The following is a 17,500-nucleotide window of genomic DNA, read 5'->3' as shown; positions in this document are numbered from 1 at the left end:
GGAGGGTGAAAGCCTCCATGTTTTCTTCTGATCTTGCTTGTTTGCCTTCAGGGGTTATAGTAAAGCTTGGCTCTCTCACTGTGTGTGTGTGTGTGTGTGTTTACGTAGAGGTTAGGTTCTTATTTCTTTGGTGTGAGGATGCAGATTAAAGGTGCAGCCTCTGCAACATATCACTGGTCACAAATAATGCTGAAGCTATAAGAGCCTCAGGGGTGCTCCACTGTGTGCGCGTGACTGTGTGTGAGTGTGTGCATGCACATGTGAGTTTGTAGTGGTTTGAGGCGTTTAGAATCAGCTGTATTAATTGATTTTCTAGCCTTTGGCTAGTGTGCTCAACATGATATGTCATTTTGCTTCACCCACACTTTGACTGCACATAGAACACATGCATGTGAAGCATGGCACAGATAAGTGTCCCTTCCATGCTTCTCTCAGTGGGAAGCTCTCTATGATTTTACTTTCACACTGACTCTTCTTTCACTCTCATTTGTCATTTTTTACCTTTTAGGTGTGAATATAGAAGAGGATCAAAAACACAAAATGAAGTAAAAATTCAAACCGCATCGAAGGCATAAGAGGCCATAGAGAGAGACATAGACATACAGGTCCTTTCTAACAGCACACATACAAATACCAGCACAAATCTTTAGGTCGTTCCAGCAAAGCCAATTAGTAAAAGCTTTTCTTTATGGAATATACAAAATTAATTGCAGTACCCATTTCAACTACAGTGCAGTATCATCTAGCATGACACAGTTGCTGTTTACTGGCTGTTTGTACTTTTAAGGAAATGTGTGTATCCCATATGTGATGAAAATAAAAGATGTGTATGGTTTTCTTAGTCTGCACTGCCCCATATTCATTTCTTCTGATGCCTGATTTTTGACTTTGGGGAACAAATTAATGTAGGAAGACTGATTAGAAGAAAGTACAGTAGAGCTGCAACAAGAACACGTTCCTTTAGAAGCTCAGAATTATACACTTTTTTGTAGTGAGCTGTGCTAAACTTCAAGCAGTCCTCCTCAACTCACTATCCAGAGACTTTGTACTGGAGGAATGTATACTTTCCAGTTTTTTCAATGCCAATGTTGATATGTTAAATTAAAATTGTTACACCTTATCACATAAAAGTTACTAGAATCATAGAAGTTGGCATGGACAAGAATGTAAGTGTCTAACTAAATGAATTTAATAGAGGTACACAAACTTCAGATATAGAAGGAACTATATTTATTTGAAGCAGGCATATCATATGATTATACCTGAATGGTATGCCAAGTTTAAGATCAGCTGAAGTACCTGTTCAGCATTTCCCTAGTCCTCACCCTACCTATAACTTGACTAAAGTTTGTTCGGCACCATGAGCTTTCCCTAACCTTTGTCATAGGTGATGCATAGTTTTGCATTTTTCACTACGCTTATTTCCCTTGGACCTTGAAGACAGCAGATTTCTGAATAAGAATTTTTATAACCAAGTGCAAAACTGGTCGAACAAACAGGGAAGTGACTATAAAAATTATACAGAACGAAAAGCAGAAGTGGCAAATGGAAGACAATCTTGGAGAAAAGATGAAAAAAGTTATTATTGATTGATTATAAATTCTATGCAGAAAAAATAACTGGTCGAGGTAAAACGAGGAGTAGTTAATCCAGTTAATTAAAGGAAAATCCTCCAAAGGTGGAAAAGGAATGATACAAAAACAAAAGGAAAAGGAGAACAAGAGAGGAGGACAGGAAGCATGGGGGGCGGTAAGATTGATTTCCATTCCTTCTCTTCTTTTTCTCTCCTCTTCTCCCTGGAACGGCTCCCTAAAGTCTTTGGATTAATGGCTCTATTTCTGCTGCTCATTCATCAGATTCAGAAAGGCACTCCAAAACACAATGCCTCACTAGGCTCTTGCCTGAACTAGATATCTACCTGCCAAAACATCCAATGGGCCCTTAAGTACTTTCAAAGACAGGCAAAACAACTTTATCTCTACCTCCAGTTAAGTCAGCTGGGAATTAGCATTATCCATTGGCTTGTGTGCTTGTTAGTCCTTCTTGTGTAGATGATCACAGACAGTTCAGGCTGGGGTTGTAGAAAAGTCAAAGAAAAGTAAAAGTGCTAAACAGCTTGAGTTTGGTGATCCTGCATTTAACCTCTGGCATTATTGTACGCTAGAATTGTCATGGGGACAAGCTTCTATTTGCATTTCACATATTCCAAGTTTCCACACTATCCAGTTTCCAGCACAGCTAAAAGAAATAATTACAGCTGAATTGTCTCATTTTGGGACAGTCAAAACCTTGAAATACAGTTTACTCAATATCAGCATCAGTGGACTTTTTGATAGTTGTTGTATTCAATGTATTTAAACTCTTCATTATGCAAGTCATATAGTAGATGTGTTATGATATGGGAGTCAAATTTTCTTTATAAAGTAGATGTATTTTTTTTGTAGTGCTAAGCTAAAAGAAAAATGCTAAAGGTAGCTTCTGTAGTCCTTTTAATATTAAGAACTACTTCTCTGGTCCACCATAGGGAAAGAGGCTCCATGTCTGGCTGCAACATGGCCCACTGTTTGGCCTTGTCACATTGTGTGCCAGCTGTGCCATCTACAATGCCCTTCCACAGTGTGTGATGGCTAACATGCCAACCCTTGACCAGCCCTGATTAATGAGGGTGGAAACATTGCCCAGTACAGGGTTTGTCTCCCTGTGGAGTGATACAATTGTTCTTCTTGCGTGTAACTGACCTCTATTTTTATCCCATATGTCAATTTGTGCTTTATTTTCCTCTTTCAGCAGTTACTCTACACATCTCTTTTTTTGTTTATACTTTGGATTCTTAGTGATTCTTTTCATCCTGCATCACTATCATCCGGTGACACAGAGGTGATTTCAGAAACATCGACAAGAGATGCAAAGCTGATGTTAAAGAGAAGAATATAGAAGTAGTGTGATTGTAAGGAAAGAGTGGAGAAGAGGGCAGGAGGAGAGAATAAATCAGATGGATGATGTGGCAAATCTGGCATTTGTCATGACCAAGGGCAGCCTGGGAGACACCATCATCAACTTAACGATGTAAACAAAGTAATAATTCAAATAAGCTCTCCTACTTGTTTCCTCCCAGTCTTCCCTGCATTCCTTCTCCACAACTTTACAGCACATGTCTTTACTTTGGTTTATAAAGAGAAGAAATAGAGCTGGATGATAATCTAAAGTAAAATTTGAGCATAATTACTGTATGCAGCAGTAAAGAAAAAACAAAATATATAATAAATATATAATACAATGTAACATTTCATAAAGCAGTGAAGTGGTCACTGGTGGAATCTTTGATCTAATTTTCTGTTTCCATTCTATTACAATCTAATTCTCTCTCTTTTATAAATAGAAGTTAAGAATCTGTTTATCCGGGTCCAACTAGGAATGAGACGGATAATCTGAAAGATTAGTTCAGATCATACCAACTGAAAGACTGCTGGATTAAGTGGTCAGGGCTGGTAGTTGGTGAGGGGGGATTTGTGGAGCTGTTTTTGGTTTGTTTTTTAGCTGTTTCTGTGCTGTATTCTTAGTGTGTTTAGAAACAATAGGCGTTGCAGTAAGGGAAGCTTTGATGTATTGCTTTTCTTGGAGAAACCTGATTACTTAATTCTCTCTGAATGAGTGAGTGATTATGCCTTTGAAATTGAGGAATTACATTGTGCGTTTCCTGTAGGTATGCTACTTGATCTGCTTAAGCATGCATATTTAAAGGTTAGTTCAAATGTGTTCTCTATAGACAAGTTTAAATCTAAAACAGCATCTTTCTTTGTTTTGTCTCCAACTGGAGGAGATTTTACTACCTAATCATGTCTGTTGTTACTGTTTACATTGTTGCAGTCGTATATGGTTATATGGCATAGAGAACAATTTAACAGTGGAAATGAATATTTAAATTACACTGCATGAGAAGAAAATTTTGAAAAAAATAAAATGAAAGTAAAGTAATGGGCACCTGTGATTTATAAACGGCACCCACAGCAGCATTTCAGTAACTAAAAACAGTGATGTCTTTGCCAGAGCACCAGTTTAATATTGTGTAGTTACTTGATATTGAATGAAAAGTAAAAAGAGAGGAGAAAATTACAGATGGTTTTAGGCAGCGGTCCCCAACCCCCGGGCCTCGGACCGGTACCGGTCCGTGAGTCGTTTGGTACCGGGCCGCGAGAGTTGAGGCTCAGGTGTGAAATGTATGGTTTTCAGGGTTTTTATCGGTTTTCAGCGTTATTTTGTTATCGTTTTTATTGTTTACTCGGTTTTCCTGGGTCTTTTCACGTGTGTTATGAATAAATTTTCTTTTTTTCGGTACCAGTACTAGTTTAATTTTGTTGTATTTATCCGCGACACCTTAAAGGCCGGTCCGTGAAAATATTGTCGGGCATAAACCGGTCCGTGGCGCAAAAAAGGTTGGGGACCGCTGGTTTTAGGCATTCTCGGTCTGAATGGATCATAAGACTGTTGTTTGAAAACAGCAAGTCATACAATTAAGTCCTTTGTTTCTTTCCATCATCTGAAACCACTCGTGTAATTCAGTAAGTTCAGGTTTCCCGGCACCCACATCTCCACTGATCTCACCTGGACCCCCAACACCAACGCCCTGGTAAAGCAGGCCCAACAGCGGCTGCACTTCCTCTGTGTCCTGGGGAAGAATATCCTGGACCTCTGATCGGGCCTCTGGTCAATCAGGTCCAACACCTCCAGGATCACAAACAGGTTCTTCCCCTGGGGCATTCACATTGTTAACAAACACTATGAACCCACACCCCTGCCCACCCCACCTATCTGAGCCATTGTCTGAGTTACCCCAATCACTCAGGCCACTCAGTCTTTCCCACTCAAGTCTTTGCACTGCTTCCAAGCAGTTTTCAACTATTCTCTTCTATAATGTGTGCCTTTCCCTTATTTTTGTATATATTTCTCCTGTTTGCCATTTATTCCTGCCGTCTACTATTAGGGTGCCCCGCCAGGCAACAAGGACCTCCACCAGCCACGTGAAATATCCCAGTTCACGCTTTTGGCTTTACTTAAAGTTCACAAGTCCCCGACGTTAAATAGTCACAGCCGGGTCGCACCCTGTCACTCAAACAGCGCAGTAAGAAAAGTGATCCCCTTGATCACTTTAGTTTTTAAGGGGGGCTCGAAATCCCCCGGGTACCACCCGAGCTTTTAACCTGACCGTGCGTCCACGATCAGGGGTCGCCGCCACACGCTGAGCAACTGCGCTCTTAGGGGCCGCGCCCCAGTCCTAAGACAATTTATTCAAGTGTATTATAAGCATCACTCCCGGGTCTTAGCCCGCGGTTATTTCGACGCCCGAACCGCGTTCTGCTGATCAATCAGACCAAATACCCTAAACTACTGGTTGGCTGGCTGGCCTCCCCAGTCAACCCACATCACTTTAAACACACACCGTATTGACTTAAACACATAACCTCTTAACTCAAAATTCCCCCCAAAATAAACAGCAATAAATTTAGTCAGTCCAATATTCCCTGCTTTTAGCACTAATTACCCCAAAATCACTATGGACAGACACCAGAAGCCCATACTGAGTGAATATTATTAAATTTAGTTTTAACTTCCAATTTAGCGCCTTTGGATAAAAATCAACAGGTGGCACTCACCTTCTAGTTCGCCTGGCGTGTCACTCAGATAAGCTGCTGGCCTTCCGTCCCTTTGGCACCTCCAAGCCGCACGCTCCTCTCTTCCCCAACCAGGTTTCGGCACCAAGAATTGTTGAAAACTCGTTCGATTTGGGCAAGAGAAGTAAGCAGACTGAGTCCAGGTAGGTGCCAAAAATAGTGATCTTTATTTACACACTTGCGCAGAGTGTGGGAAGAAACTTGCAACAACAATCCTACAATCTTCAACGAGCAGACCGCTCCCCATCCTTATATTACCCTGATGACGTCACAGCTAGATCTTACTGGAAATGATAACAGTTCCAAAGTTCTCCTTATATAGGCATCCAATACTACTTTCGAGACAAACAAGTGTGTGATATGTTGTGCAGTTTTGTGAGACTGTGTGTCCAACCGAGAGATTGTCCTGAGACGACCTCCCTGTTCTTAGTACGTGCAGGAGTGAACGTGCGTACTTTCCATGACTCTCTATGTGCATGTTGGTGTAGGCCTGAATATGTGTGTAAGTGAATGTAGAAGGCCCTACTGGACCCACAGCTTCGAGAGGTGTGAATACAATGATATGGATACCATTTGCAACAGCTTAAGCAGATAGAATAATAGAGAACAACAATAGACTAATTAAAGTGATGATAATATGCATACATTAATATTTTGGTCAGATTACCATAGATATAATTCAGAGATTATTCTGTCAACTGGTTCAACAATGATGAATGATTGATCAATGATAGCCCTGATTATAAATTGTCACCATGAGAATACAAAATAAAATATCTCTTGTCCACAGTGTGGAGCACCTACAATTTAATTGTACATCTACAATGACAATAAAGGGCTATTCTATTCTATGGCGCAAAAAACTACTTGTTTGGGGCAATCTCATTAAAATGTGAGGGACAAGAAGACATTTAATTATCTAATATTGACTAGCTACATAGAAACAGGGCAATATTACCTTTGTTGGAAAAATATCTTAAGCATGAATCCAATCAAAACTTAATTTCAGGGCAATTAAACATACCTTCATTTTAAAAGGCAGATCATTCGACCAGTGATGTGGTCACTGCACTGTGGAGCAGACTTAGGAAAAGTGTGTTTGCAGTCCTCTATGCTTCTAGCAGATGTCAGCAACCTGAGTGGCTGTTTGAATGAACAACTATCCAGGATTTTGATCAACCCGTTCCGCAAACAAAAGCTAATTATGTAGTATATTTGTCACTTAAATGTTCTATTTTAAATTTAGGCTTATTTGACCATAGAATGAGAAACTTCACCTAATGACAGAGATGAAGCCCAAGGATTAATTATTCTTTTTGCATCTGCGAGTCTGCCAGGTCCAAGTAAATATATGTAAATTCGTCATCACAGTCAGTATGGACATTTGTGTGTCTTTACATTATAAACCATGCACGCACCCCAGGTGATGGACATCAAAGAAGTAGAACAGGAAGGACTACTCGGCCATCATGCCTTCAGCTGTCCATGTCTGTAACAGACTATAATAACAGCTTTAATCTTCACACAGGGGTTGAGCGATTTACTCCATAGCTCATGATCATATTGGTGCCCTGTGGCATTGATGATAATTCACAATATCTGGCCAAAACACAAAAAAAACAAAACAAATATAGCACACAATAGCATGTGGGTGAGAGAGCAACACAGGTGGACAGATTAGCTGAACAATTAGAATACTTTTAAGTCATTACATTTACACAGCTCTGCACATTTTTATGTTAGAGAGTTTGGCTACTTCTGTTTTTATCTGTGTTCAAACTGGCTCACCTGTGTCTATTCTGCTCCCCACCATGCCCTCTCCATACATAAAGAGTTTTTCACAGATAAATTTGGGGGAAAAAAGGATGGAGATGGGATAAACATGTGTGTTTCTAAGTGGACAGTCCATTGTGCTTTAGTTTAAAAATCATTCACAGACAGCTTGTGACATGAAACCATGAGGAGGCAGATTCAACTTATCATCAACCTCATAATAAAGATAATATTGATTTAATGCAGTGGAAAATAGGGAAATAAGGTGAGCATCACCGTTCACTTTTGATCTGACTTTGTCATCACACTACATTTCAAAACACATTTGAAGAAAATGAACATGAAATTTTGCCAAATGTCCTGCTGCTGACAAATAGACAAGTGATTATCACCTGTTGGGTAAAAAGCAAGTTATCTTTAAGTGGGCGACCCTTGTATCCCAAATGCTTCACGTTGACCTGAAATTTTTTTTTTCTTGAATAAAATAAAAATACAGCACGAGTAGCCCATCAGCCCATCTGCATTAGTCTCAGTCAGATGTAGTAAAGTCCCATTTTCTGCAGACAGTATGTGGGCTGTGTGAAAGCATATTGCCTGCTGTGCTGACCTGAAGATTGGGCTATAAGTTGGTTATATTACTTCCCCCTGCTGCTTTCTTGGCTGCCAAATGTCAGTCTGCCACAGTTTTATCCAGGAATAGTAGATTACTTCATAGGCTTTGGTCTTTTAAGTAGAAACAGAGACTCTTTAAACCATAAAGCATCCCAGGGAGCCTAAAGTCTCACCTAAAGTCACAAACACAACAGTAATAAAACGTCATCAATAAGAAGTCCTGTAACATATGTTTCATGTCTAAGATGGTCTCTAAGATGGCTTATCCATGCTGCTGTGGTCTAATCTTGTCCCATTATACTAAGAAGCTTGTTTGAACTCTTCTAATGCGCTCAGATGCATTTATGCAGTCTTTTGGTATCAGACCAAAGGTTATTACCTTAGCCTTCACTTTGATAGGCTTTTCTAAATTAAACAAGTAAGCAGAGTTTTAATAAGATGTGTTGTGGAAAAACCTGAAAAGTAAAAAAAAAAATTTTTTTCTTCTTTTTTAAGTCTGACTCAATTAAACTTAAGTATCCATGCTAATTTTCAAAAAGTAAAATGTTTTGACCTTACATCTTTAAAGTCTGAGGGTAAAATCCTTGGTTATAACAGTTAAGGATATTCAAATACCATAAATTCATTCATTGTTTCTTTCTTCTGACAAGTATCTGAAATAATCAATTTCATTATTCATTATTTCTCCAATATGTGTATTTTCAGAGATAACTTCACCTAGAATAATGGTTTTCATTTTTATTGGAGAAATATGCTTAATAGCTTCACTAATTATACAGTGACCTGTTTTGGATGCCATCGTTAGCTGATAGAAACTAATTAGGCAGAAAGAAAGATTGGTTTGAACAAGCTTGTTAGTGTGCAGTCAGTTGTGAAAGACAAACCTGGGGATGAGAGCCCAACATATGGCTAGAACAAAACTGTGAGGGGATGTGTTGTTGTGTGTAGCTGTTTTGCTGCATGGGTGTAGGTGGGCCAATTTGAGCTTGTTGCTTGTTGTTCATGTAAGCTCATGTAAGCTTGTGATTTTACACGTGTTTGTTTGAATATTTCTTTCACAATTTGCAGGTTCGCTAAGTTGTGCTTATGAAAGGTCTACAAGTAATTAATGCAAAAGTAATCAATTATATGCCCTTTATAGTGACACTCTGGATGTGTGTGTGAGTGAGAGAGAGCGAGAGACTGAGTATCACATATGGCAAAGGAAGTAATGCAACTGCTAATGTCTGCAGATTAAGACTTGTGTCATTATACCCTGAATCTGAACTTTGTAATGTCGTAGCACTGCCTAGTGGTGAGGCAGAATGTCTGTTATTTAACAGATGAGAGGTGGGGACCTGTGAACCTTTTAAAAGCCTTTTATGGCCTTCACAATTTCCTTGCCATTATTGTCAGTGAATAAATTGACTAACTGAATCTGGTAAATGCCAGAGCTTGCAAGCTTGATTTAAAAAAAAAATACTTGGTTGAAATCAGCAGCATTGAGTTGACCTGCAAACTGTAGTTTAGAAGCCAACAAAATCTTCCAGGGAGTGTAGCTTACCCCCTTTTTAAGTCAAATAGATGGAACTGTAGTACTATGGAATTAGTACCCATACACTCTTCCCTTGCTTGAGGCTGCTGTTCCTCCAGCTCACTCTAAGAACAAGCTGTTGTTTCTGTCCATCTCTGTTTCATTCAGATCCAGTTCACGGTCCTCAAAATGTCAATGTGGTGGATGTCAGAGCCCGCCAGCTGACAGTACAATGGGAGACTTTTGGGTATGCTGTGACACGCTGCCACAGCTACAATCTGACGGTAAGCACAACCATTAATTATTCTCCACCTTTAGGGTATTATGTGGAATTAATAAGGACCGGGAGCAGAGTTTATGGGGAAAAAAAATCAACTGCCAGTTAACTTTATTATTTTTCATATCTTTCTGTTATTTATCATAGTTTGATGATAGATGGGAAATGTGGGAAAGAGAGCAGGGGAGGACTTGTCACAGTTTTTGTCCATGCTTTGGATAGAACACCATTCTTTCAAGAGATATGACCTTATCTAATGTTTTGATGATTGCAGTGGAAAGTGGTGTCAAACACAGGACGTCCCCGAGGCGATTCACACATTACTCACGGAATCACTCAGTAACTCCTTTTCCCCTATGGATAGCCCTCCTGATAGAGACCACATAGAAATAAATGTTTCACCATTGAAACATTTACATTGACATTGATTTAGATTGACCCTTCCCCTAGTAGACTCAAACAGTGAGTCTCCAGATCCTCTTATTGTATGCTACAAAGATCAGACCCCTGAGTCTAAGGAGCTTGGGAAGAAAACCGTCTGGACTTCTTGAAGTTGCTTGAAGACGTTTCACCTCTCATCCGAGAAGCTTCCTCAGTTCTAGGGTCAAATGGTGGAGAGTCCCAGATTTAAGCCCTGTGAGGGTACCTCCTAATGGACCCCCTAATGATCCTCTACCTAATCACATCAGCCAAGGTGTGAAAACGGGTGTAGGTCACAATCAGCCAAGGTTTTGGGCGAGCTTAACATTTGCCAATGTGAACACGATGACTACGATGACCTGGATGACCTGGATGACTGAGAACCTTCACAGACATCAGACTCCTGACTTTTTTTTATTATATTGTTGTCATTTTATTAATATTTCCCAAGCATATTACATGAGGGCAGCTCTGGATTTGTCACTATTATTGTTAACCAAAAAGCAAAATCTCCCATGTTTCCTCTTGTGCTTTCCAGGTGCAGTACCAGTACGTGTTCAACCAGCAGGAGTTTGTAGCTGAAGAATTAATCCAAACATCATCACATTACACTTTGAGGGGACTGAGGCCATTTGTGACCGTTAGGCTGCGGCTTGTCCTGGCCAACCCTGAGGGCAGCAAGGAGAGTGAAGAGATAGTCAAACAGACGGAGGAGGATGGTGAGTGAAAGCCCCGATTGGAAAAATGTATAAGCATGTTTATTAGCATACTTTATAATGTAATATAGAGCCAACATATTACCAGACAGCAGGGCTGGACTGGGACAAGAAATGGGCACTGGCATTTAACCAGGTTGGTACAGTTGTTGTTGGGTTATTTCTTAGTTGCACTGCAGCATGTGACATTAATTAAAAGCAGAATAAATAAAAGTTAAAAATTAGCAACGGCTCATGGTCATAGCCATTCATTTTACCTGAATGGTGCTAGCAGCAGCAACCTCCTGTGTCTGTGAGGCCTGCTTACTACTTGTTGTTGGTACTACTGTTCATGGTGCAATTTGACACATTTTGCTGCATTCATTGTAGTTTCTTTTTATTGTTTTCTCTCAGCTTTCCAGCTCCACCTTCTCGCCCCTTCTTCCTCACAAAATGTTTTCTACATGGTGCATGAGTGCACAGCAAATGTAGGGGAGTGGCCTGTCGCATTAAGAGATTGGACAATCCAGTGTCAGTAATGAAAATGAACGAATGGGCTGCTGTCAGTTCTTGCACAGCCAGTACGAAGCAGCCCTCAAGCTGGCCTATTGGCCCAAAAGTGCGTTAGCCCGCCGGGAAAGTGTTCGGTGTGCTAGATTACCAGTCCAGGCCTGAAGTCAGCTATTCCTGGGACAAATCCTATGTCCTGGGAGAAATAAGCATGATTTTATTTCAAGGAAAATTTGAACCTTAAGTTAGATAAATGGTTGACAATAGGTCTGTTAATAGGACAGCCTATTAACAGGAAGAGACCAGGTGCATTCTGTAAAGACAAATAAAACATGATCCCAGATTGTTTGTTTCCTGGGTTATAAATCGCAAATGTAAAACAGTTGTTTCAAACAAAAGTTATTAATGTGGTTGCTTATAATAAGACTCACAAACGTCACACAGAATTTTTATATCAGCTTTAATCAGAAAGTAAAGTAATCCATGAGACTGCATTAGAGGAAACAGAACAACAATTACAAATAAAGTAAAAATACACACAGGTTTGATCTTTGCCACGTTCAAATTACACAATAAACATGGTTGTCTTAGCAGTAGACTTTTGAACAGGATTTTTTTATAGTACATACTATGGAGCCTAAAAGCATGCATTATTAGGTAGGAGTTATTTCTAAACAACCACATTTTAAACTTGTTCCTTCCTTTTCTTTCTAGAGGGCTCCATGTTCTACTAATTCAGAACATAGTGTATACCCTCGCCACAGCTAGTAATAATTCATTGATGCTTCACATTTCTCTCAACAACATGCCTGCGATAAAGTGGAATAGCATTAGAGCAGTGCCTGATAAGCAGGATAAAAACATTGTTCTAATGATCCCAAATCTCTTATCTCTTTCCCGCCCTCCTCAGGGCTCACTGTTCTTCTCCTGATCTCATAACTAATATTCTCTGAATTTAGCTTCTGGGGAACATCACATCTCAGTCTGAAATTCCTACCTTTGCTAGACGAGCACACGGATAATATAAGTTGTCTGAACCCTTAAAATAAAAAACTAACATGACTGGGGAGTACCAATGGCTTCGAGGGGGTAGGGGAAAAAGGCTTAATTGTTTTGTTCTTAATTGTTTTTTATTTACCCATCGTTAATCTCCTGGTTGTAATTCAGTAATTAGGGAACAGAACAGCAATTGTTCACATGGAGGCTAATTACTGTTTGTATGGTAATAGCTTTATAGAGCTGGGGCTCCTGTGAGTGAAGCTTTTGCTCTCTCACATGCACATGCATAAACATATATGGTTTTCCATTTTTTTATTGTGCTCATACTATAAAATGGAAATAAACTTGAGCCTGTGTTTGGGGATTTGCAATTAACATGAAATTACTTTTTGCTTACTCACAAGGACCATGCTCTCCTAGTTTGTAAAAGTAATCTCAGGATAAGAGCAGTTTTAATAATGTCCTCTTTAATTGTTTTACCTTTCAGATTAAAGCATATTAACATGCACATACACACAGTCTGTCAAATCATATTAAGTCATGAACGTTTTAGCTTTAGCTCACTGTGAGGAGACCGCCACTATTAGGCTGACACACCTATTAGTGTAAAAAAAGAAAAACAGTTTCTTACTGCCATGCTGCTAAGAAGATAAAGGTTTTTCATGTTTACTCTCTTTGATTATATTTGGCTTGAATACTGATTTTCTCATAAACTGGCTGGACTACCATTTATAAGCACTTTGCAAAATGTGCCTTTCTAACTTAAAGTTGTCTACAAATTATAATAACAATTACAGAAGAAGCAACAACAAGACTGCTGAGGCAACTTGTGAAACTTTCTTTAAAAATAGCTAATATGACATTGCTACCTTTCAAAGAGATTTACGATCCAGTAGTATATATGCTATTTGATAAGCATTGCTTATCAAAGCCATTGCTCCTTGATAAAAGGATCGGCAGAAAGATGTTCTGTATAATGACCGGAGTAACGAAGTAATACTAATGTTTTCCATCATCTCACTTAACAAGAATGACGCCTATAACTACAGCCACTATACACAAGATGTAAATCACTTCTTAAAATTCTATATATAGATAAAACTATTAAAAGCTACACAAGACTAAAGCAGACAAAAATTAGGACCTTGCCTTTCACTGTCAAACAGAGGCAGGTTCCCACTACATCACATCATGCCAGGACAGTAACTTAATCACTACTATGATTGTGTTCCTCAAGCTCGGTTCCTAAAGTGCCTGTTGTTTTTGACCACCTCCCATCGGGACTTCTAATCCATATACAGCATAAATGCTGCTTTATCTCAGCCACCTGGTTCTGCCTCTCAGTGTATGCTATCCCAGCTTGTATCTTATATGCCATTACTATGTGCTGGACTGTCTCCAGGCCAACCCAACCTGAGTCCTGTTGGCCGTGGCCTCTATCAATCTAGCGTTTAGGGAGTGTTCACGTGTTTCCATTATCAGAGTTTCTGTGTCTTTTTGCTTTTGCTTTTTCTAGTTCCTGGTTAGTTTTCTTGATGTCCGTTACTTTCTTAGGTACTTGTAACTGTCCTGCATGTCCACTAACTTGCCCTCTGGAAACCTAATGAAATACAGATGAAGGACTCAGCTGGCTGAGTTGTAGCTTGTCTTGTAGTCAATTCAGGTGGTCCTCAGATTGACTCCCTGGTCTTAAGAGAGGTATATTACTGTATCAACTAGTAGCTGGTACTTTGACCCTCTGGTGCTGTTTCCAGTTTCTTTCTTAGCTGTGCTTGCCTACTGGTTATTGTGATGCCCAGGAGAAAAAAAAACATGTTGTAAAGAGGGAAGAATTCTGTTGACCCTTGCCTTTCTGGTATATCTCTTTGGCCTGGTGGCCAGAGATGTGAGCCTTTGTTTGGCACTCTCTATAGCATCACTTATGGAAATCTTGTTGTTCTTGTTAAGTGGAGATTATACTTACTGTATCTGTGAGTCTGCATGGGTCCCCCTTGGGTCCCAGTGTCATAATGCTGTCATAATGCTCTTCGGCTCCTCTCTTCATGTTCTAATGTCTTTGCAGGATTCCTTGATTTCAGTGTCCAGATGTCTTCTATATGGGGAGCTATCTTTATACCCCGGTGTTTCTTGGATTACTGTGACAGTTGTAGTTATTACTCATTGATTTCTGTAATATTAGTAGAAGGGCTTGTAAGTAGAGCTCTGTTAATATCTCAAAGCATCTCTTATGGACTTTGTTTGTAAGTGTATTCGTGGGTGTGTGGCTGTCTTGAGTATAGCCATAATTTTCATCCTCAGCTCAGTAATGCATAGGAGTCATAGGAGATCATAGGAGGTGTTTGGGCATCATATTATGGCGGCTCTGACATCCACCACATTTACAGTTTGAGGACTGTGAACTGGATCTGAATGAAAGAGAGATGCACAGAAACAATATCTTGTTTTTAGAGTGAGGAAGAGTGTATGGGTACTAATTCTATAGTACTACAGTTCCATCTATTCGGGTATTGTGCCAATGACTACACGACAAACGGGTAATACATATGGTAACCTTAAATGCCTTTGTTTATATGTGCACAAATATCCAAACCACTGTTAAAGAGAAAGATGATCTCCTCACACAGACTGTAATGACAGCAATTGAGATGACATAATGCTGTTATCATCACAGTACGGTCCTTGTTTAAGATCAGAGTAGAAGGAAAAAAAGATAGCAGCTCTGTTTTTTGTTTGTTTTCTTCAGAGCTTCACTTTTCAGGAAGGCAGTTTATCAGAGCACGTTTAAAGTTGTAGAAGTGCATTTGTGCTTTTAATCATTCTTATACTTTTATTTGATGTAAAAGTCAAATTTTCTAATCCTACAGGACAAAATCTTTACATGACAATAGAACGAGAATTGTATTTTGGCATAATCGTATTTACCATTATTGGCAACTTTAGATCAGGTTAAAAAATTAACGAGATGTTACTGTGTATATAAAATGTTAAAGGTTTCCTTTAACATTTAACATTTAATATTCCATAGATTAGATACATACAGTGGAGGAAATATTGATTTGATTCCCTGCTAAAATTGTAAGTTTGTTTACCTCCAAAGGATTGAACTGATTTTAATTTTATGCTGGTTTGTTCTTAATAGAAATGTATTAATTCAGTTCAGATTATCATGCATGAAATAAATCTCTGCATTTCATCCCTGGCTCTCATTTGTTTTGGGCTTTTTATTACATAACAGACCTGATTGTTTATATGGCAATGATGACTTTTAGTCATTGTTAGTGTCTGGGTTTGTTGCTGCTATTTTGAAGTAAGAGCAAATAAAAAAAAATTCGGTCAATATTCTGCTTCTTTCCATTAAAATGAAACTATCATAAAAACAGAGTTAAATAGAGAGTTAATTTCTTTGTAAGTGAGAAAACTTCAGGAGGGAATCAAATAATTATTTTTCCCACTGTATACATAGGAATGGGAATTTTCACATGGATAAAACATTGGCTTTAATGCAGGGGATTATTTGTGGTCTGATTGCCAAAAAGAAGTTTTTCAAATGATTCAAATCTTGCCCTTGTACTTTCTGAGGGGTTTCTAATTATAACTGCAAATATGTATCTGTCCTAAATCCTTGTATCACAATGAAAACTGAATCCAGCACTACTGCTAGTACATCTTGCTTGTTTGCTTTTTGTCAAGATGAGTTTATTTGTTCCCCTGGAAGCTAAACGTCTGTCTTGAACAACATGTAAAAAAAACACACTACATAACACTAAATAATACCCCCCCCCCCTTACTTCACTTTTACATAGTTATAGTTGAGATAATCTCAATTTGTTTTTTCTTGCAAACAGCTGCTACAAGAAACACTAACAAAGATTAAAAGTCAAAATTTTCATATAAACAATCAGGTCTGTTGCATAATAAAGGGCGCAAGACAAATGAAAGCCAGGGATAAAATGCAGAGATTTATTTCATGCAAATAAAGATAATTTGAGCCAAACTTAGAAAGCAAGAGATGGTTAAGAGACAAAAAATGTGAATACAAAAGAAAGATTGAGAGAGATGGCAAGACAGGGGCACACACAGAAGAGAGAGCTGCTGGCGTAATAAAGCAGGCCATTCATCTTGCAGCATGATGGGACTTAATCAAGTTATGATTAATGTGTTACAGCTGCCATTATCTTTTCAATGAAGTCTGTATTCTTCTGTCCAAGCCCCCAAGGTACACAGGAACACACAAACACATGCAAACCACAGCAGATATGGGGGTTTGTCATGTGAGTCATGCACACACTGGAAAGCAGCATACACAGATGTCATGGTACACACTGTGAGTAACAGAAGGCTCATCACGTGCATTCACACACACAGTTGTGTTTTCATATCTTTGTGGGGACATCTAATTGACATAACGCTTTCCATAGTCGCTTACCCCTAACAAAAACCATCAAAAATGAATGCCTGACCCTGACCAAAACTTAACTGTAACTTTGACACTAAAACTACATTTTGAGTTTTCAAAAATTCCTTCAAACCTGTGGGGATGGGGATTTTGTCTCCATAAAGGCTGTTGGTCCCCACAAGTGAACTTTCAATTTTGGTCCCCACACAGATATGCAAACCTGGTATACACACGTGCACATACACAGACAGCAGAGACAACACACAGAAGTACCACACAAACATCCAACGATTTTCAGGTAGACACTGTGCATCATAAAAGATGAGAGTGCACACACAGACACAGAAGTGAGTGATAAGGTGTTGAATAAAAATGGCAGCAATTAATTGCATTTCTTTGTTAGGGTAATTTGATATGCTCCACAGGCTGGGCCCTTAATCAACACCTCAGAATTACTAATCAAAATATTCCTGTCAGACTTGTCTGATAGTTTACTAGTCTGTGTGCTTTCTGTTGTGCATCTCAGTAGCTGTGAGTCAGAATAGTTTGTGAATGAATTTAGTCAAAAAATAGTTTCCAATAATCTTTGTTATTTTTCCATGTGCCATTGTTGTGCTCTGATCTTTGGAGTCATGG

General features: G+C 39.1%; 1 protein-coding gene across 9 annotated transcripts in view; it reads left to right on the top strand.

Annotated features, from left to right (window-relative positions):
- Positions 1–17,500, top strand: part of ptprt (protein tyrosine phosphatase receptor type T) — a 313,327-nt gene that overhangs the window by 131,380 nt on the left and 164,447 nt on the right. For all 9 annotated transcript variants that reach the window (XM_084929068.1, XM_084929066.1, XM_084929067.1 and 6 more), the window contains exons 9-10: positions 9,736–9,851; positions 10,803–10,983. In XM_084929068.1, coding sequence (XP_084785194.1) covers positions 9,736–9,851; positions 10,803–10,983 — 297 coding nt within the window. The remainder of the gene's footprint in view (positions 1–9,735; positions 9,852–10,802; positions 10,984–17,500) is intronic.

This window comes from Perissodus microlepis, chromosome 5, assembly GCF_051167445.1.
Source record: "Perissodus microlepis isolate ML-2025 ecotype Zambia chromosome 5, ASM5116744v1, whole genome shotgun sequence".
NCBI lineage: Eukaryota > Metazoa > Chordata > Actinopteri > Cichliformes > Cichlidae > Perissodus > Perissodus microlepis.
The sequence above is the reverse complement of the archived record's forward strand: the minus strand, read 5'-3'. Positions and strand labels throughout refer to the sequence as shown.